Source organism: Neopsephotus bourkii, unplaced genomic scaffold (genome assembly GCF_033783945.1).
Source record: "Neopsephotus bourkii isolate Nb327-2 ecotype Australia unplaced genomic scaffold, CSIRO-AGI_Nbou_v1 NB_911, whole genome shotgun sequence".
In the NCBI taxonomy this organism is placed as follows: Eukaryota; Metazoa; Chordata; class Aves; order Psittaciformes; family Psittacidae; genus Neopsephotus; species Neopsephotus bourkii.
The window spans coordinates 760,962-782,127 of NW_026901405.1; the positions used below are offsets into that span (position 1 = coordinate 760,962).

The window sequence follows — 21,166 nt, forward strand, 5'->3', positions numbered from 1 at the left end:
CAATCCATTCTGCAACCCAGTCCTTCCAATGGAGAAATCACTTCCAGGGCCTGAATCCCTCGAGGATGCTGCCCAGATGGGGGTCAGTGGGGATGCACAAGGCAAAGCTTCAGCCCCTCACAGGGTACCTGGCTTCCGGTCCTGGTCCTGCAGTCAGTTCTATGTGATCCCATGTAGCTCTGATAGTCATGCAGGCTTGTTTCTGGAGACGCCTGAATTGAGGTGGGTTTTATTTTTGCCTCGGTGTTTGTTGGGTTCCCGTCCCAGCACTGAAGCCATGCACTTTATCTAACATCGACATTTTTAGGGAGAATAATAGTCTAATCCCCCCTACAGCCAAGTGGAGTAATCAGGACCAGTTATGAGAGAAGTTGTTTTGTTTTCAGGCCAAAGGATCTTGCAAGGATCTTCCACTAAAAAGTCTATAGACTTACTCCTTGCAACCCATCCCTCCCCATTCCCTAGGCAAGTGAGCAAGCTGAAACAGCCATGTGGAGAAGCTCTGAGTCCAGCTGGGCTTTCCCCATCCCTGCCTGCCCAGCCATATGCCATGTCCAAACCCTCTTTCTCTCAGTGCCATGCAGGGGCAGAGGAACCACCAGGAGGTCCTCTTTGAGGTTGATGGTGGGAGCCCTGCCTCCTCCTGGCTGTATGGAAGCCAGCACCATCCAGCAGCATACAAAGAGGTGGCACAGCCTGCAGCAAGGAACAGCATAACCTAGGTCATACAAGAAGGCAGATGGGTCTCTGGGTATAAGGGTGGCACAACGATCATTACTGGAAGATCTCTAGAACTGAACTGGAAGACTTAGTTGGCACAAGTGAAACAAAACACAGACACTACATTCAGCCATAGCAGCTTGAGATTACACTGTGCATCCTCTATGCAATGTGTTTTGGGAAGCTTGCTCAAATAAAGGCTGCTGTGCCTGCCTGTGGGTTCATGACCCATTTGTAGAGTGGCCTGAGGAATTCTCCAGCCATGAAGAACCTCTCCCAGACCATTGTACTGGCTGCTGACTTTACTGGTTTGTTTAGCAGAGCCAAGACAGCCCCCTTCCTACCACCAGTGCTTGTGTATTGGTTGTCTGGCTTGTGAAGAAAGGGGTGAGCTCACCACATCTTTCCATGAACGTTACCTTACCCAGCCTGAGAGCTTCCTTCCACCACAGAGCCTTCAGCACAGCCTCTGCCTGCTCAAAGCTCTTATCCATGGCACAGAAGCTCAGATGTCCATTGCTGAAGGCAGCTGCTAGTGGTACCTGAGCTCCATCTCTGGTACCCATGCATGGGGCCTCTCAGTGCATCGGAGGCAGAGCAGGGAGCAGTGTTGCTGTTCCCATCCCCGGCACAGGGTGTGGATGAGCACAGTGCCATGCTCCTGGAGCGAGTTGCTCCTGCTCATAGTGGTACATTGCTCTTTTGCCAGGCTTTAGCGAGGTGGTGGTTGGCACAGCAGAGCTGCTGACAGGCATCAGGGCAAGCCTCCCACGCTGCAGGATGGGGCTCCAGCTGACACGGCCCTGCTACCCGTCACCATAAGTGCTGTGTGCTCTGCTAGCAGGACAGAAATGTCATCATATGCCTGAGCCCAGCCAGGCCTTTCACTGCCAAGTGATCTGGCAGCAGGCGGCTGCAGGAGGGATGGGTGTGCAAGCGTGGCTTTGGGCTGCTTGAGGATGATGGAGCAGGGCATCTCCCTAGGGAGCTGCACCTCTTGGTGTGCTTTGGGTATGCTGCTGGCTGCAGAGGAGGATTCACTTCCTGAGGGGGCACAACCGATCCCCTCTTTGTAAGGAGCCAGCAGCTAAGAGCCAGGTCCTGGCTCCAAGCGAACCCTGAATCACCATGAAAGCAACGAGCACATAATCAGAGAGCATTTTAAATGCTGTCCAAAGCCTTCCTGTGCTGCTTTTCTTACCCCCACCAGCTAATTGAATAAGGACAGAGACCAAACACCTCTGGGAAGGGGCTGCAACACTCAAATAAAGGCTTGCAACTGCTCTAAAGCACCTCCCTGGCCCCCTGCCCCAGGCAGCAATGTGTCCTCTGGCAGTGGAGGGATGTGACATCCTGAGGCAGCCACACCAGACCAAGAGGAGCTGGTTACAACTGAGTGATAGCAGAGTTAACAAACCATGAGGCAGTAAGGAGAGTGAGTGAAGGAAGGGATAAAGGACAGTGGAAGCACTTTGTGCCCCTAATGACGGTTGCCATGTGGCAAATGAGGGGAAATTAGCACCAGACAGACAAATGGAAACTCATTTCAAGAGGCACTGAATGAGGCAGATTTGCAGTGAGAAGCTCAGGAGGTTAACTCGGGAGCAATGAAACTTCATCTCCCAAGGAATCCACATGCTGTCACACACTCCCTTGCTCACTGTCTGTGCTATCGGAGCTCTCCCTCCTGCGCTTCAGTGATCCCCCTTGCTCTTAAGTAAATACTAGAGCTGTGAGAACATGTATTCAGAGCAGGATGGTGCCTTTGCTTTGATGCTATCCTCCCTCTCACCTTTTTGAATTCATATCTGCCACAAAGAGCAGTGAAGGTGAACAGGAGTGGGGAACCATCACTACTCATGCGGCCAAAAGCCAACGTGCTCAGCTTCATGTGGCAAAGAAACTGGGATGGACTGACCATTAGGGTCAGGGAGGCTTTGACTCATGGCACAAGGACAGCAGCTGTGTAAGATGGGTTTTGCTTGTGTACCAGAGGGAACAGTCCTGTTCTTCAGCTGGTTGGGCAATTTCCCCTAATGAATTGCTCAACTTTGTCCCTGCCCATCTCCGAAACACGAGCAATGCCATTGCGTTCTCCTGCTCTGACTCTGTGACATGTGGCTGGTTTTTAGCCTTTGTACCCCCCTGCCCTGAGAGATATAAGCTTATCAAGGGTGGGATCAGGCGCATGTCGTGGGGAGGGAGCCTGTGCACTGCCCTGTGCATCCTCCTGTAGCCAGCACCCACTGCAGAACAAGGCTCAACAGCCAGGCCTGGATCTGTGTGTTCAGCCACTCAAAGCAGTGCAGTGGTGCTGGGAGTGGAGTGGGAATCCTCTTCTGTGCATTCTTGCTGTGGTAGCAGCTTCTGTCCAGTGCTTACAAACAGTAGGGATTCATACCACAAGCAGAGTAGTCCTTAGGGATACCTCCTGAGCTAACTGTGCCAGATGTGCATCATTTTAGCCTCACTTCAGAAGGATGGTGCCAGCTTCGTGTGAGAGGTTATTTAGTGGTGAAGCAAGCATGAGTCTTTTGGGTTTGTTTTTTTTCCATGTATGCTCATTACCAATGCCTGTGGATATCCCCAGTAGAAATGGCACAGTAGCGCTCTTTGTGCTCACCCAGCATCTCTGTCACCTGAAAAGATGAGCGCAATTACTGTGCAATTTTGGTTCTAGGCACAGATGCCGCCTTAAGGGGCCGATACCCACATGGTGAAAATCAGCACTGATTTACTGACACCACCAAGTACCCTCCTACCTCTGAGTTATTACATGTAGAACCTATCAAACAGGAGGGATTCACCCATGTAGATAAAAGAACCGTGGCTACATATGGTGCGTTTGATGGGTGCTCAGCTCCCTTGCTTTCTACTCTTATTCACTTGTTATTCTGTTGTTCAAATCTCCTTTCCACCTTTGTGAGGTAGTTAATCTCCTTGCAGCGTTAGTGTTTGTCTCTTCCATTCCTGTTTCTAGTGCATGATTTTGTTGAGCAAGCACGAGCCATTTGGCCCACATTGATTATTTATGAAGGTGGGAACCTTTTATCTCAGCTGCTCAGTAACTTAACAGGGGTGTAGAAAGAGGATGTGTAGAAGTAGCTGCACATCTTGTGGGAGCTGGGAGGGAGGGAGGTGCTGCAGTATCTGATAGGAAGGGAGTAGAGAAAGGAGACAAATCAGGCTGAACTCCCTGTCAAGGGTGATTTATCTGTTATACCTCTGGAGAGCAGGGATGAAATGATACCCTTGGGATTTGATAGCGCTTTGCATTCACCTTGCAGAGGTGCTGAGAAAATACCAGTAGAGAGTGGGGCCCTTTATTATCATCTCCAACAAGAAGGGATGTGATTCTCAGGAATGAGTGCAATGGGATCATTGCATCTCTGGTTGTGATGGGCTGGAAGCTCAGCCCTCACCGTGTGCAGGCAGATGCTCTGCATCTGGACAGCCTGGCTCTGCAGGCGAGGGCAGAGCTGAAGAGAACAAAGGGTTTCTAGTTGAAGTCAGGCTGAGTCTCCAGTGAGACTGCATGCCGTGGTTTCTGCAGAGCCAGGCAAGTCACGCACTTGTAATGGGTCACTGGGACCTGGTCGGGTGGAAACAGAAGATGAGTTTCCATCCCAGCTCCCACCCTTTCTTAGCCTTGCCTTCTGTGCTTTCTCTTTTCATTGCCTATTGTCTGCTCACATTGTCCTCTGCTAGTCCAGAAGATGGAAAAGAAACAAGTGTTCACAAAGGGACACCCCCATGAAATAACGCACTGTTGAGAGGGGACATCCTCAGGAGCCAACACACAAATACAAGGCTGGCAGCCTGGAAAGGTGTGTATGCCTTTCCTGTACACATAGATATGCAGGAAGGCAAAACCATTGCATATCAAAAGCTGCTCTAGAGCAAAACAAACAGATCAACATTGAAGGACAGGAGCTGAATTGTTTCATGAATGGAGATGCTATTAGCGTGTGCTGCAAACAGGATAACGGAGTATCAGCTCAAACAGCACTGCACTTTCACTACTAAATCAGAATCCTACACAGAGTTTAAGATAGTTCTCCTAAAAATTGTTGCTTCTGCTCTTCCCTTCATCCAGCAACAGCTGAACCTGTCAGATTCCAATCTGTCCCACAGCTTAGGAAAAAGGTGTTTCATGGAAAAAATATAGGAACACAAATATCTATGCTGCTCCAGCATCAGTACCTTCAGACAGATGTTACCGGAGCTGCCTTTGAGGTGATCAGCCAGAGTACAGCGTGAGGAAAGGAAGAGGGCAGCCTGCCCCTTCTTTAGCTGCGTGTTGTCAGGATGTGCCATGACATTCTCTGGTGGGATGAGAATGGGAGAGGGGCATCCACAGTCAGCCAAGGCAGTTCATGCATGCACAAAGGGCCCTGAGCCTGGTTTAGCAAAGGATGGACCCCAAGGATCTCTTCCATCATTTAAAAGTATGTCTTCTGCAGTACAAGCAGGGCAGGTGCTGAGGGAGGCTGATGTCTCCGTGGTGGGGATGCAATGCTTTTACACCAGCATGAGCTATCAGAGCCAGCTGATGGGGAGAAGGTACAGCTCGCGGGGTCCCTCTCAACCCAGTACCCATGTGCATGCACCATGGGCAGGTTCTGCTTTTCAACCAGCTGCTGAGCTGAGCTGAGCCAAGCCTTTCCATGAGGCTTGTTGAACAAAAGGCAAATCTAATTTTCCCCTCCAGCAGCCTCCACAGCAGCAGAGAGCAGGGCTGATCTGTTCTGAGCAGCACAGGGATGCTTTGCTGTGTCTGCCATGCAGACTGAATGGCTCTCCAAACCCTGCGGCACTACTGGAGTGCTGCGACCCCTAAGTCCCCTTTACCTCAGCACGAAGCAAGGGGGTCACTGATTCAGTAGTGCTTTGCCTTCCTTATGCCTTCTATGATTGATTCTTTTCTGTTTCTATGCTGAGGCCTCCTAAAACCCTCATTCTCTTTCCCTATCACACCAGCTACCATGTCACCACATGCCAAAGGATACCCAGGCAAGGTGGCTGCCACCGTACAGGTGAATGACAGTGGCATTTAAACGTGGCTATTAACCAAAGCAGAAGGGGTGGCTGACTGTGCTTGTTTGCAAGCAGAGGCCCATGCCCACGTGCATAGATCAGGGTCCTGGCGAGGAGCTGAGTGAGCTAAGGTGGTGTTTCCAGTTTCAAATGTGATCTTATGAGCTTGGCAACGATGAACTGACAGAAACCCTTAGCGTACGCATGCAGATTCTGTGTGCCTGCAGCAGGTTTACTCAGAGCTGTAAGGATGGGAAGTGCTATTTGGGGACAGACAGGAGTAGGAGACTGCGCGGGTGCGTGCTCTCCCAAGGCATTGCACTTAGCAGAACGTTCACCTACAGAGGCAGTCCCAGAAGCCTTTTCCCTGCTGGGTGTTTTGCTTACAGAGGCATTCCCCAGAGAGCATCCCTGGAGATGCTTTTACCCTTACAAGACAGCTGTCTTCATGGCATGTATTTTTAACAAGGCTTAAAGGAGTCGTATTCCCATCCTCTTCCCTGCAGAATAAATACTCGGGAGCAGAATAGTTATTGATCTGATCTGCATGAAGTGCTGAGAGATGAGCTCAGTCGTGTGCTCTGCCTCTTCCTGCGCCCCTGGGCTGCACAAGCAGGAAGTAGGTATCACAGATTGTCTGGAGGGTCTAAGCCTTCACAGCCCTTCATTGTAATGCTCATCCTTTGCATGATGCTCCAGGGGTTGCAGTGACACTGTTAGTGATAGAACTACTGTGATGCTACTAAGGCTGTCAGACATCTGAGGTCTGGAAGCATCCCCAGCGATGTGAGACAGTCCTTTAGTCTTGGTATGGGTAACACCAAACTTGAATGGGTAGAACTAGGCACCCTGATGTTGCTGGAGCATCTTATTTACTTGTGAAAAATGGCCTGTTCATACAAAGGGTCCTGAATAGCTAAAACACTGGGATGGGGAAGATTTGGCAAAATGTTTTTTGGCCATTTTAGAATTCTCCTCTATGAACAGAGAGGAAAAGTCACACCTCCTGTGTGTAAACGTGCCAGGATGGAGAAGTGGAGCTGTGTTTGCAAGCTTTGCCCTTGCTTCAGATCTAAATGCTGGTTTGATTATATCCCTGTTTTAGTGCACATCTGACACCAGGATTTGTGTTCTAAATGAAGGGAGACAGAAAGGGGTTCCCTAATTCTGGGTTTTGTGGTCCCCAAACTCCACAAGGAAGCAATAAATTAGAGAAGTGCCCTGGTTTTGGCTGGGATGGAGTTAATTTTCTTCCTAGTAGCTGGTACAGTGCTGTGTTCTGGCTTTAGACTGAGAATAATGTGACTTTAATGGTCTTAAATGCTTCCAGTCTGTGTAATACTGGGATAGGGTAATCATTTGGGTTTTGCTAGTGCAGTGATGCAGGGAAGCAAATGAAGAGAGATGTAGTTGTGTGAAGAGCCCAGACCTTGTCAGGCTAACAAGGGCAGATGGTAAACACAGAGAGATGAGGGGCAGCCTGCATCTTACTTCTACCTGCGCATAGTACCCTGAGAAGTTATAGGAAGGAGATTTGCTATGGGGCTGATAGATAGGAAGTGGCGCTGATAGATAGAAAGTGAAGGCACGACCATGATCTTTGCAGGTCCCCACAGCCTCAGTCCAGAAGATCCTTCAGAGAAGTTCTGATGAGCTATGGATGGTGCTTTTTCTCCCAGGAGATGCACTTTGCTGCCTCAGAAAGTGCTATTCCTTCCTTCAGCAGTGTGTTTTCTGACTGCCTCAGCTAAACCAAGCAGTTCTTCTGCAAGCGACTATCTGCTGAGCACCTCTACGCGTCAGGGTGCAACCCATGTAAAGCAAAACTTCATAGAATCATAGAATCATAGAATAGTTAGGGTTGGAAAGGACCTTAAGATCAAGTTCCAACCCCCCTGCCATGGGCAGGGACACCTCGCTCTAAACCATATCACTCAAGGCTCTGTCCAACCTAGCCTTGAACACTGCCAGGGATGGAGCATTCACAACCTCCCTGGGCAACCCATTCCAGTGCCTCACCACCCTAACAGGAAAGAATTTCCTCCTTATATCCAATCTAAACTTCCCCTGTTTAAGTTTTAACCCATTACCCCTTGTCCTACCACTACAGTCCCTAATGAAGAGTCCCTCCCCAGCATCCCTATAGGCCCCCTTCAGATACTGGAAGGCTGCTATGAGGTCTCCACGCAGCCTTCTCTTCTCCAGGCTGAACAGCCCCAACTTTCTCAGCCACTCTTCATAGTTTCACCCTTCTTTGTACTTAGTTACTTGATAGAGTTAATTGCCAGACTATAGACCTGACTGATAGGTTTAAACCTCTGACCTGGATTGTTTAAAACTAGGATCACTCATGTCTATCCTGCATGGAGAGTGCTGCAAAAAGGCATAGGTGGCCAAGTCTCACCCTAAGACCTTATGTACATACGTCTACCCATGTATTGCTGCTGCTTTATGAACTTCTCTCTCCTTCCCTGGAAACAACGAAGCAGACAACCCAACAGCTCAGATGTAAGGACCCAGGTTCTTGATCATGAGCAGGGTCTGTCAGCAGAGGCAGAACCATCAGACTCATTCATAGAGATGCTGCATGGAGCTGCCTGTGGGCGTGTGATGAATGCTCAGTAATTAAGCTGATTCTGGGCATGTTGATTATCGCTTCAGAGAGGCATGGAACATCCTGCAAACGCTTACATGAACATCTGATTCCTGGGGCATGTGTGTGTGTGTGGATGGGGAGGAAGGGGAAGCAGCCTGACAAGCGCTTTGACTAAGAACAAATAGGTGCTGTTGCATCCGTGACTTTGCTCTGGTTTTTAACCCAGCAGGGCAAACCACAGGAGTCTGTACGTTTATAATCCCCTTTCCTGTGTCCGTCAGCCAGAGTGAATGACCTGTTAGCATGAAGATTTTGCTCTTTTGATTCATCCAAAAGAGTCTATTGATGCAGATAGGAGCAAAGTGAAATTGGGAGCCCCTTGCTGAGCATCTCTTATCCTTTTTACTGTGATAGCACTGCTACAGGAGCAGTTTGTTTTCTTAGGGCACTATCCAGGTCCTACTGTAGTCCATGGAGTCCTTGATACAAGCTTAGGACTTTAAGCTTCAAGCTTTAGGAGTGTGGCTGCTGCAAAAGGGTTTGAACCTGGAGCAGGGAGTTGCACCTCTGCCCACCCCCAAAATCTCAGAGCTATTTGTTTCTGGGCTTTGATGGGGACACATCCATTATTTAGACTAATAGAGGCCTGGTTTAGTACCTAACAGGCTTGGAAAGTGTCAAACAGGAGAGACAGAAAACAAGGAAATGGAAATACGTATACCTGAGAAGGATCTATTTTATGTGGTGGTGGGATGTGCCACAAGCATGGGAGGCTTGCCCTGATGCACCGCAGGTCCAATTGCTCTTGCTCTGTGCAAGGCAGGGATGATGCAGATGATGCTCTGACATCCCACCTGGCCCTGATCTGTAGGGACATTTCATACAGCAGAATCCAATGGCATTATTTATTACACCTTTCCCCCACGCTTGCCAGCAATCCCTTTGCTGTGTCAGGTCCCGCAGACAGGGCATCCAAAACCCAGCATGCTTCCGCACGGTCTTTTCAAGCTCTGGGCTGTCCCTGTATCCTAGCACAGGGAATTAGTGCTAAAGCAAGGAGGAAATCAATTGCCTCCAGGCATTTTTCATCAGCCTGTGGGATTCACACAGAGCTCCTGCCCTTGCAGATGATGCAGACAGGCAGGGAGGCAGACGTGTTGTGGATGTGTGCGACAGGGGTGGGGGCAGCAGCTCCACATCGGGCTCTCTGATTAATTGGCTTCCCTCCTTTCCCACTGTGCTCATCACCCCCTGTGCATGCTGCCCAGTAGCTTTGCAGGGCTGGTAAGGGGTACAGGGAGCAGCACAGGAGCGGGTCACTCCCCAGAGCCACAGGTCCCTTTATCTGCCTGTCCGGCTCCACCAGGGCACTTCCCACCAGCCCCTCTTCGATGCTCTCTAATGGAGGAGGAGGTGAGCATGAAATGGGCTGCTAAAACCTATGAATATTTCAGAGGAAAAAGTCAAGGGACTCCATTAAATCCTCTTCAGTCTCTGCAAATGGAGCTGGGGGGGGGTGGGTGTGCTAATGAGAAGCTCCAGTGCCGTGCGACCGCATGATGCTTTCCCTATTCCACCGTCCCCATAGAGCCTACCCAGCACTGCTGACATCCCCTCCTTCCCCAGACAAGCCCAAACAGCTCTGTTGTCAGCCCTGGCTTCTGCTGCTGCAGAATATTCACCACTCAGCTTATTCCAGCTGTCGTCAGAGGTAGCTCTTCCCACTGTCACACACTGGGAACAGGGATGTTTAAGCTCAGCAGCCCTTTGGCTAGCTATTAACCCATTGCAGCCCATCCTATACCAGCACGCTGTTCACCAGCATCCCTCCTAGCTCACCTAACATGTCCTCCCAGCCCCTTCCCAAGCCCCCATCCTACTTCACAGCCTCCTCAAGACGGCTTTTACCCTGCTGTCAGCAAACAGCTACATCAGCGGCAGCCTTCAGAGCAACAGCCAGCCAGAGCCTGACAGCCCCATATGTTTCAGCAGAGACAGTTCCTCCCTCTAATGGGCCCAGAGGAGCGTGGCTTTCAAAGGATTCAGCATGGAAGTGACAGGCTGGAAAGCCTTATTAATGGGCTCTCTGACGGCGAGGGGCTGGGAGGCAGCAGCCCGTGGCACAGTTGTCCCAGCCAGCCTCCCACCACGGCCTGGGCACCTTCCTCACCCTCCCCTTGGACATGAGACAGGGCAGTGATGCCCCTGAGTCCACAGCTTTTTCCTAGGGACCAGTCAGTGTGTGAGGTCTCCATGCACCCTGCATCACACTTCCAGCCCCAAACATGTCCTGTGGGGTGTCTGGCACTGTCTGCATGGAGAGGATGCTGAGGGTGGTCTCCTCTCTCTTTGCTCTTCTTTTGGTCAGGAAGCCGAAGTGCCGATACTCAACCCTTCGCTGGGTGCTGATGTTCCATCACTCACTGTCTATAAGTGGTTTCTGTATTGTCTCGCACAAGGCTGCTCCTCATGGATTTCTTCTCCATGGGTTCCACATCCGAAGCCATCAGAGTCTCCCCTGTGAGACACCAGCACCCGCTTAGGCCACCATTAAATCTGGCAGTTTCTTAGCTTTGACTGTGTTGATCCTAAGTCACTCAGGTCTGTCTCAGAATGAAAGAGACCCCAGAAGGAAAGCCTCAGACCCTGGGCAAACACAAGGAAGAAGACTCTGCCTCACAGCACCCGCACTAAATTCATCCCTGGGCTTAAACAGGAGCTACTGCATAGGCAGGAGTTGAATGGGGCTCATTGAAACTTAAACCACAGACTGACTGACTGTGGGTTGATAAATGGCCAAGAATGGGCACACCGATGGGGGAAATTGAACCTTCTCCATTAGACCCTTTCTCTAATGAGAGAAACTGGTTTTCCCTCCCTGGGTCCTGAGGATGACCACAAAACCTTTCAGAAGACAACTGTCTCAAGATGAAAACCCAATAATGATGGGCTCGGTAGAGACCTCACCAGCAGTTTTCAGTTCACCCCAATTAACCCATCCTTGTTATCCAGCCAGTAATGACCTGTACCATCCTTCCTCTCCCCTACCATGGATCATCTTGGCTCAGCATCATCCCATTGCTCCCAAAGTGCTAATTACATTTACTGATAACTTGCTTAATCAGCTGCCATAATTAAATTAAGCACAAAGCAGCACCTCTCTACCTGTCCCAGCTTGCAGTTTGGGTTGTAGGCTGGTGCATGTACCAAGTACCCCAAGCCTGTTTCTGCAGCCATGGCACTGTCTCGTACAAGCCACTATCTCTTAACTACAGCCAGCAATGCTCCTCTGAGAGAAATGGGCTTTTACTTCTTTGCCTCCCTTACTACTCATGTTCACCATTCAGTGCTCAGCAAAATGAAATCTATTTCCTCTTTAATAAATAAAAGTGGCCCTAAATGGAGAAAAAATCATTTCATTTTTCATGAACAAAAGGGATCTTAGGGACAGAAGTGTGTCATTTCCTTTGCCTGCGCATCTTCAGAGGGCAGCAGCCCCTGTCAGACTGGATGCCAGCTCTGCATACAGTGAAACAGGGCAAAGTGCAGGAGATTAGGAGACTGTCAGGGCCTGTTACAGGGTGCTTCATGCTGGATAAAGGTTAGCAGGCTTAGAAAGTTGAGTGAGAGTATGAGGAACACCGGTCTTTTCCCAGCGACCCAGCAGAGCAGTGAAGGTGGCAAATCTGCTGTCAAAAACCAGGAAAACCTGAAGTTCCCATTGTCTTTTCCCAAAGGATGGGGGGGGCCTCCCTCAGCACAGTGTTGCTAAGCCAGTGGACCACCATAGGAATCAGAAGCACACCACTCACTAGGGAAAGGCTGTCAGTGCATCCCATGAGTGCGAGCAGCGATGTGAAGGGAGTCCATGTGGGCAGAGAGGCAATGATGGGGCAGACACCCACCGTGAGCCATGGGTCATTCTGTACAACACAGTGTATTCCCAGTGGCAAGAGCATGGCACTGGAAATCACTCACCGGGAGCTTGGGTTTGTGCCTGATTAGAAAGCCTTGGCAGAGATTTACATTGGGCTGGGTGTTTCAGTGTGCCATGGGGACAAGCATTCAGCCTCCTGGCTCCCCTCTTCTGCATAGGAGATAAGAGTGCAAGGCAGCCTTGCTACCCCAACACAGCCATTTACTAGGAGGGAGGCCCCTGGCTGGTCCCTTTACAGGTGCTCTGCCCCATTGAAGCACAGCCAGCCTGCCAGGGCTCCAGCCCTGCAATCTAACAACGTGGCTAATTGAAACCACTTGGTTTTTGAATGCTAACTACTTGTTTGCACACAAACTGGAGCCCACGCCTCTTCTGGAGGAGCCACGGAGCAACGGATGATTACAGGCAAGGATACAGGCATCTAATTGTGTCGTTTTCATTTGTAAATTGGCACTTTGTCCACAGCCCGTGCGAGGTGCCGGGGTCTGCTCTGTTTCCCAAGCAGCTCCTTGGAGCCTCATCAGGAATTTTCCTGGTCCCTTGCTAAGCCAGCTGCTGTATTTCAGCAATGAGTGGCAAGTGATTGCTAAATAGTGGTTGCAAAGCTTCCTGGGATGAATAGATGTGATAAGATGGCTTGATTTCAGTGCAGCTCTCAAGCTGATCATAGATACAGCACAGCGTTAAGTCAGCAGCCTAGCACAGCTTGGGCAGCAATTGCTGCTCTGTATTTCATTGCAGTCGGCACCAAGTTGATACTGAGGGCAAATGGTGGGATTTCTTAGGTGTTGAAATATATATTCCTATCTCAAATATTTCTGGAGTGCCCCAGTGAACTACTGAAGCTTTAAATCCAATGAGGAATCGGATACCTTTAGATACACTTGCACAAGGTGTTCTTCCTTAAACAAGCTGAGAGCTTCGCTGAATGAGGACCCACTCACCATTTCTACACCCAAGCAGATTCGCTTCCCTGGAACATCCCAGCATCTTGCTGTGGGCATTTAGAAGATACACGGTGCCAAAGCACAGCTTTCCTCTGTTCAGTCTTGCTTGGGTCAAGAGCATCTGTGGTGATGTCTGTTACTTATAAATGCCAAGCACTTTTGCACTGGGAGACCACATTGGGCCTGTGCCTTCTACCTCAATGGATATTTAACAACAGTAAAAGCACATGAGGTGTTTTACTTCACCTTTTCACTCTAACAGAGCTTTTCACCCAGACAGAAGAAGTAAAAAGTATTTCTTTCTACAGTAATGGGATTTATAAGTGGAAAGTGTTTCTTCCCACAGTAATAGGACTTGAATGAGAAGGTCAAGGGAGAAGCGAATGAGGTTATTTCCTAAAAGCACTGAAATACAATACAAGGGATAAACTTGCCTTCCAGGAGCAAATAAGTGCACACAACTACACGTATCTATAAGTGAGAGACTTTATTTGAACCAATTTTTCAGATACAGACATCTGTATTATTCTCACTTCTCGGGAATGTTTTCTGCTCATTTTTGAAGCTTGCAACCTTAGGACAATATTCAGGACATATGTGTACATTAGATCTCTGCAGATGGACACATTCATAATGCACAAGTACAATGAGTGAGAGACTCTTTCCAGATCCTCACACAAGAGCATCGGAAATGGGCCGCTCTAATAGTCAAGTTCTGCTCTTATTTAGCTTCCAGACACGTCACAGTTCTTGATACTCTCTAGGCTGTAGCCACCTTCTTCAGGCCCCAATTTACTACTGTGTTACTTCAGCTGTATGCCAGTGTAACTCCTCAAAATAGGGCTTAGGTGATGCACAGGGATGCGTTTCATTCATTGGGAACAGGCATGAGCAGAAAAAACAAGCTATTGGATGAACGGTTCACCTAGGAATTTCTTTAGTGAGAGTAGTCTAGGTCTCAGGCTGGGATCTTACTTTGGAAGTGACCAGTGGTTCTGGGCGTGTATTACATGAATCTGGGTGTTCAGAGGATAGAGAGGACCTATGGATTGGGCCCCAGCGAGGTGTCTCTCAAGTTGGGCACTCCAGATGTGAGCCACTGGGGTCACTATAGCCTGTTCTGCAAATCTCGACCTTCACCTCTTCTTCCAAGTATTGCTCAACAGAGGAATGTAGTAATAAAGCATTGTAGGTAAGAATGCAGGCTCGCACATGACCTGAGATCAACACCCTGAAGAATGGATAGAGGGTAGCGCTTTCAGGACCACCTAAATGACACATGGTCTTCAGTCCCATTTTGGCCTGAGACCCCAAATTGGCTGCAGAGAGGAGTCTGGGCATCCTTCAGCATTTGGGCCTTAAAAGCTTACGTCTCTTTGAAAGCCGTCTGTGCTCTCATGTGCCCATGTCACTTAGGTTATCCTGAAAACTGTACCCTATATACATATAGGTAGATAAGGGGCAGACTTTCACAGGCACAAGTGGCAGTTAGACATGTAACTCCCATTGATTTTGCTTTCCCCCTCGGGGACCTGGAAAATCCCCCCGCGAGGAGTTGAATCCTCCTCTCGCCTTCATTTCACACCAGATTAACACCACTGGTTCCAGTGGAGCGACTCCTGAGTTACCCCGGTGTGAGCGAGAGGAGAACCAGTCCTGAGGTGCTCTAAATATCCAGTGAAAGTGCTAATGTGGCAATGCAGAAAAGAGGGAATCTGAGCACAGGCCTGGAAGAGGACCCACCACACCAACCCCCTCATCACTGAGCTGCACGTGATCACCAAGAGGGCATCTTAGCCAAGAGGGGCCACAACAACATTCATTCAAGACCCTTCCCTCCACCTCTGCAAACCACAGCCGCGCTGTTTGCTTCCTAAGACACCTATGCCAAACACCGGACCTTCAGTACAGAAAGCCTCACGTGCTACTTTGCCATTCGGAGACCTCAGAAAAGCCAGAAATCACTCCCATGGGGAGCTTGGAATGAACTCCCTCTTTCTATTTTATCTTCTTCCCTGTCTTCCTAAACCCTTCTCCTCCAGTCCTGGCCATTTCTTTCCTTTAGACTAACACGTTCCCAAAGTGACAGCGTTTACGTTGTCACTGTAGGTGAGCTCCTTCTTGCTAAGGCTTCTCACGGGGGTGCATTAGGGGTTGGGGCTGGAAAACGTTGGGTCTGAAGGGATCTCAGCAGGATGCCCTTCCCCTCCCTTTGGAATGTGGCTCACGGTGGAGCATCCTGGCTGATGCAACTATCGCAAGGGTTGTGGGTTTGCTACCAGTGCAGAGAGTCTGAGGATGCCACAAGAGTTGCAAAGCAGACTGAATCCATGCAAACGATCTACTGCATTGCTGGGGGGTGTTGTTAGGTTGGGGTTTTTTGCACTTTTCCAAGGCTTAGTCTAGATGAGGTGAAATGTTAAGAGCTGGCCTACAGCTGGTATGAGCATTCAGGATAGATGTGGATCACAAGCGTATCTTAGTACAGGGGCATGGAAAAAAAACCCCTTGGACTCTGGATTTCCACAGCACTGTACATGAGGTCAGGCACCATATTCCCAGCGTGAGTCATTCTGACATGCCCTTCCCTCTCCAGATATAAAATAGCAACTACAGAGCAAAGTTATTCCCTTCAGGGAGAGAGGATTAGATCTATACTCCCTGGGGAATTCACGTTGGTTGTTGCATAAGGAGCTCCAGCTACCCTGCTGGATACTCTTTGCTCCACTCCTTACTTCTGGGACCTCCTGCCTCTTGTGCTGCTCTCAGCTCATTCGATATCCTGCTAGAAAAATCGTTCCTCAGATACCCCTGTTCTCCTTCCAGTTTCTGTCCCATGCTACATCCTTTACACTGTTTCCTTTTAGCCTTTTAAAACCTGGCTGAAGAGGCAATTCAAGGAAATCCAAATGCGTTTCTCTGCTCCCTTCCTGTACCTTGAAGATAGCCCAGCTTCCTATACAAATCTTGTGTATTACACATTAAACCAGTGCCTGCTCAAGGCAGAGTTTGCCTGTGTGCTCTCTCTCATGCTCTCTTTGCCCTGACTCTCTGGCTGGATCAGGACATGGCACAATAAGAAAGATAGGGAGGTGCTGGTTACAGCTAGTAATATTAAACTGGAACCAAGGGAGAGGAATCAGTATTTAGATTACTTAGCTTTGCAGCTGGTAACCACATACCCGGTTCTCTTTGGGGGGGGAAAAGACCAAAACACAAACCCCAACCCTTTGTTCTCTAAGCAACGCGGCAAAGTATGTTACGAACGGTGACACAACACGCGCGATGCCCTAACCATCAGCCAAGGGGAGGCAACATGGGAAATACAAAGGTAAAACATCCCCGGGGAGAGACAAACATTTCTGGTTTATGAGGAGGGAGGAAGGCCTATGTCCAGGAGACATGAGAGGCAGTTTTGTATTCCTTATAAAGCTAAAACTAGTAAAGTGAAGGGAAGATGAGAAGCTCTGGGTCTGAAGTGAGAAGAGCGGGAAGACCACGCGGTCTGTGCAGAATCAGGCAAGACAGCCCTTATAAGAAAACTCTTGTGAATGGTCATGACTGGAGATGAGGCCAAACAACAGCCATGCTCCCTCCTTCCTGCCTCTTCCCAAACACCTCTCCCACGGATGCTGAGAGATGAACTTTTTAGTTGTCTCCACTCGATGCTAGAGACACGAGGTGCCTGCAGCGACCGAGCTGGGCTTGGGCACCTTGTGTGCTACGAACAGCAAACATACTCTACACCTCTCCTCCCTACACCTCATCCCTCGTGTCCATCAGAGCGCTCTCCCTCCCCAAACACCATCCACCCCCCTGCCACATCCGCAGCAGAAGTGGGCAGGGGGGTGAGACCTGACATACGGTCCAAGCAGTGCCTGATGTCCGCGCTACATTTGCTGAATTGAGGTCAGGCTGGAAGGTGTCTCAGGGTTTACCACCCATCATGACATGGGAATATTAGCATATATATCGTTTATGAAGTATGACACAATACCTATCTGTCAGTCAGCCCATCTTTCTACCTATTTAGTCTGTCTAATCTACTTTAGCTAGCTACGTTTCACTATCATCTATTGCTCCATATTAGCTAATTTCTTCCTGTCTCTCTCTCATCTTTTTCACTCTAATCTTTCTTACTCTAGCTATACTCCCCTCTCTCTCCCTATCATCCATCTATCCACTCGAAAATCTTCCCCCCCTCCTCTCTGTAATCCCTGTTTTTAAAAATCTCTGTCCAATCTCTCTCCCACTCTCTCTTTCCCTCTCTTTTTAAAAGTCCTCCCTCTCTCCCTCTCTCTTCTTCCTACACAGCACCAGGAAGAACATGGAAACGAATCCTGATGCATTTTGATAGCACTTCCAGTGAGCGGTCTATGTTCAAACTGATCACCTCTGAGGAGACACCATTCATCTTTTCTCCCTATTTCCAACAAAGAGATGGAGGAGAACAAACAAGTAGTGCAGGGAAAGGCAACCAGTCCTCTGAAGGCCACAGGGCTGCCACTCCAAGCATCAGCCACCGAGGGATGTTGGGGCTGTCAGCAGACCCATCTTTTTGGTGTTACTGCTGTGAGGCCAATTTAGTGGTGGCCCTGCAGCATCGTATGGCAATCCTTGCCAGTGTGGCCAGGAAACCATGTTGGGAAAGCACAGGATAATAATCCAGGCAGTGAAAGAGCAAAAAGCTTTCATAAAAGCCCAGTTATTATTAAATACATTTTAACTGTTCACCCTGGCAGCTCATAAACAGAGCAGCAGACTCCAGTGGCTGTCAGTCCTCCATCAGGACAGTCTGGGGCTAATGGGTGTCCACTTGGTGTGCACCAGGGAACATCCTGCACCCCATGGAAAGCAGTAATGGTGCTCTGCCTGCACCATGCTTTTAGCTGGCTACAGAGGAAGGCCATGAATGACAGCTAAGAGCCATGGCCTCTGGGTGAACCATCCTGGCTTTCTCCAGGGCGCAGGAATGAGGTATTTCTCAAAGTGCCACTGACTGGGTCTTACACTACCAGACCTTGTCCTGCCCACTACAGGCTATTTATTCAATGCATTGGCCCAGTTTATTATGCCAAACAGAACACTTTTGGAGGGCCATGCTATGCTATTCGACTTTAGCCCAATGGGGTGAGCATCAGCCTATCTGCCTCAGGTCCCTATCCCCTCATGGCCCTTAGTGCACCTTTTTGCAGGGGTTGGACCTTCAGCATGGACCAAAGCTGGTCCCTCTGCTGGCTCATCCCTTCAAGGTCACCATGGTTCTCCAAATCAGGGCTTAGAGGTCTCCTAGAAGGCTGCTTATTTAGTTCCTTCCTAAAACTGATTTCGCTACTTTCATTATTATATCAGTTGATGCTAAGGCCTCACTCCAAATCCAAGCCCGCTTCCCTTAAAATTCCCTTCAGTAGTGCCAAGGGAGAGCGGTTGGTCACTGACCAGTGGCCAAGGAGCAAAGTGGGGCCATGCAGAAGTGGCCCACCAAAGCCTGCAGAGGCCAGCAGGGCGTACGGCAGCATAGAAATGCGACACGGTGGTGTTAATTCTCATTATTCTCATTTATTATCATTATTGTTCAGTTTGAAAAAGGAGCCTGGAGCCAAGCATTACGCTAGTTGGCACATTGCTTATTTTGTTGTTGTTCTAGTTCTGAAAACAGACTGGGGTTTTAGTATGATTTGGTTGGTTGGATTTGGTCTTTTTTCGTTCATTCCATCGCATTGAAAAAGGAAGAAAAGGATATTTTTTATTATTCTTGGTTTTTCTTTTTTCCCCCCCCTCTTTTGTTTTAACTCACTCGGTAAAGTCTGGACTCCTCGGATGAACGGAACATTGCACACACACGCACACACACTTGGAGAAGAGAGGGAGAAGGAGAGGAAAGAGAGAAAGAGAGGGAGCGCTCGCGGTGGGCAGACAGACACACGCACGCGCCAGGTCAAGGAACTCTGATACAGTGCAAGAATTTTCCCAAAATGATTGGATCATCATTACCAAAAAACTCGCCATAACAACACCAAGGAACAAAGAAATGTTTAAGCCACACTGTTTGACTGGGATTTTTCCTGCCTTTTTTTTTTTTTTCTTTTTTTTTTCTTTTTTTTCTTTTTTCTCTTTTTTTCTTTAAATGTTTGCCACACAGAGAGAAAAAGGGTTTTCAGTGGGAATGGGAAAGGGATGGACAGGCTCACGGATGTGAGCGGGAAGGGGGGAAGATCGAGATTGGGGTGGGAAGGAAGGATAGAGGATAGGGGGAGGGAGGGAGGGGCAATGGGGAGTCATTTCTTAATGTTCAGGCATTTTCTTGGTCCGCCTTGCTCTCTTCTTCTTTCACCTCTTCCTGCTGGGCACTTTCAGTAGGTTTGGTTTCTTCTACAGCATCTAGTGGGGAAAGAGATGGTCCAGGGTTAGTCAGTCGTGATCTAGAGCATCCTGCATCCGCACACAGCCACTGCATGATGGACTGCATGGCTTCAGGCTTGCCTCTCCCCAGTTACCCATGTCTCAAAGTCCCTGGCATTTCTGCTACACAAAAGAACATGCCAGGGTTCAGCCCAGCAGGCGAGTGCGTGGCTCCCACAAAACCCCTCCAGCCCCATCAGAAAGCATGTGTAAGTGCCTAGCTTGCTGCTGATATGGCAAGCAACCACCATTCACTTCATCTGGTGCACTGATGAGGTTCTTTGATAACCAGCTAGATCATGCACCTTGTTATTGCACCCACTGACTGAACCAGCCTCTGTTGAATTGTTGCTCTGACTTACCACTACAGATGCTCCCAGCCAAGACTTAAAGCGAAAGCTCTACACACACGTGAAGCTTTCAAGACCCAAAGGGAAAATGTTATAACCTGTAACTTGGACTTCTCTTACACTGAACAGACATCTAGAGAAATATCTCTAGCCCTCAAGAACGGGAGCCTTCATAGGGGAGGTTGTCACATCTCTCCAGTTTTCTGGGCTCTCCTGAAGGCAGGGGAAGTAATGAGTGTAATAACTGGAGGCTGGGTCTGTCTATCAGACACCTTGTTCTGGCACACTGTTCACATGAGGGTTTAAAATGAATGCTAGGAACAATCCCACAACAATGAGTCAGACAGAGGAGCAGAACCGGAGGGAAGGCAAATCCAAGGCAAATGAAAGGAGCAGCCCTTACGCTGCAGCGATCTTACTGCTGGGTTTATCCAGCCTGAGACACTGTGTTCCCTGAATTGCAGCAGGATGTATTTGTGTTTGAGTTCCTGCTGACCAGCAATCATCATCTTTAGATCAGGGTACACTGGTCTATGCATCCTTTGGATTGCTTCTTACAGAAGGTGATGGTTCACCCAGGGCTGCGGGGCTTTAAGGTCGAATAATGCACAGGGGTCTTAGTGCACTGTAGTGGCTGGTCTGCTCCATCGCCATCTCCCCCCATTTCTCACTGACATCCCCCTCCTGCACACACTGTAGGAGTGGGACTGACCATGGAGAGGCCAAGCAAGCAGCATCACTCCAGAGTTGGGCTAAAGAAGAGGGAGAAGAAACAAGTGCGGAAGGGCTGGGTGGTGTGGGACAAACCACAGGATTGCTATGCCACATACCTCAATGCTGGCATTCACCATACCTCCATAGCATCGCTGTATCTCCAGTGGTCATTCAGAAAGGACTGTGGGTCCCTGGTCAGTTCCTGGTGTCTCTGATGAGCTATCAGATTATGTTATACTAGCAAATGAAATGGGCCAGGGACTGCTGTCTTGGCCCCAAGGGCAGCTGGCACCACACAGCTCATGTCCATATGGCTAAACCCTCTTACTCTCCAGAACAGGATGGCAGTGTCTGGGGCAAAGCTAGCTAGTATATTCAAAATCACACCATGGCCTATGCTGCCAGCTTAACAATACAGATGTTCACAAGCCAATGTTTAGTTTGTGAGGATTTAGCGTCCTCA

At 49.1% G+C, this 21,166-nt stretch overlaps 1 protein-coding gene across 1 annotated transcript in view; it reads right to left on the minus strand.

Annotated features, from left to right (window-relative positions):
* Positions 1-13,709: 13,709 nt before the first annotated feature.
* Positions 13,710-21,166, minus strand: part of GAP43 (growth associated protein 43) — a 56,689-nt gene continuing 49,232 nt past the window's right edge. Inside the window, exon 3 of the mRNA XM_061357682.1 lies at positions 13,710-19,618. Coding sequence (XP_061213666.1) covers positions 19,530-19,618 — 89 coding nt within the window. The 3' untranslated portion in view covers positions 13,710-19,529. The remainder of the gene's footprint in view (positions 19,619-21,166) is intronic.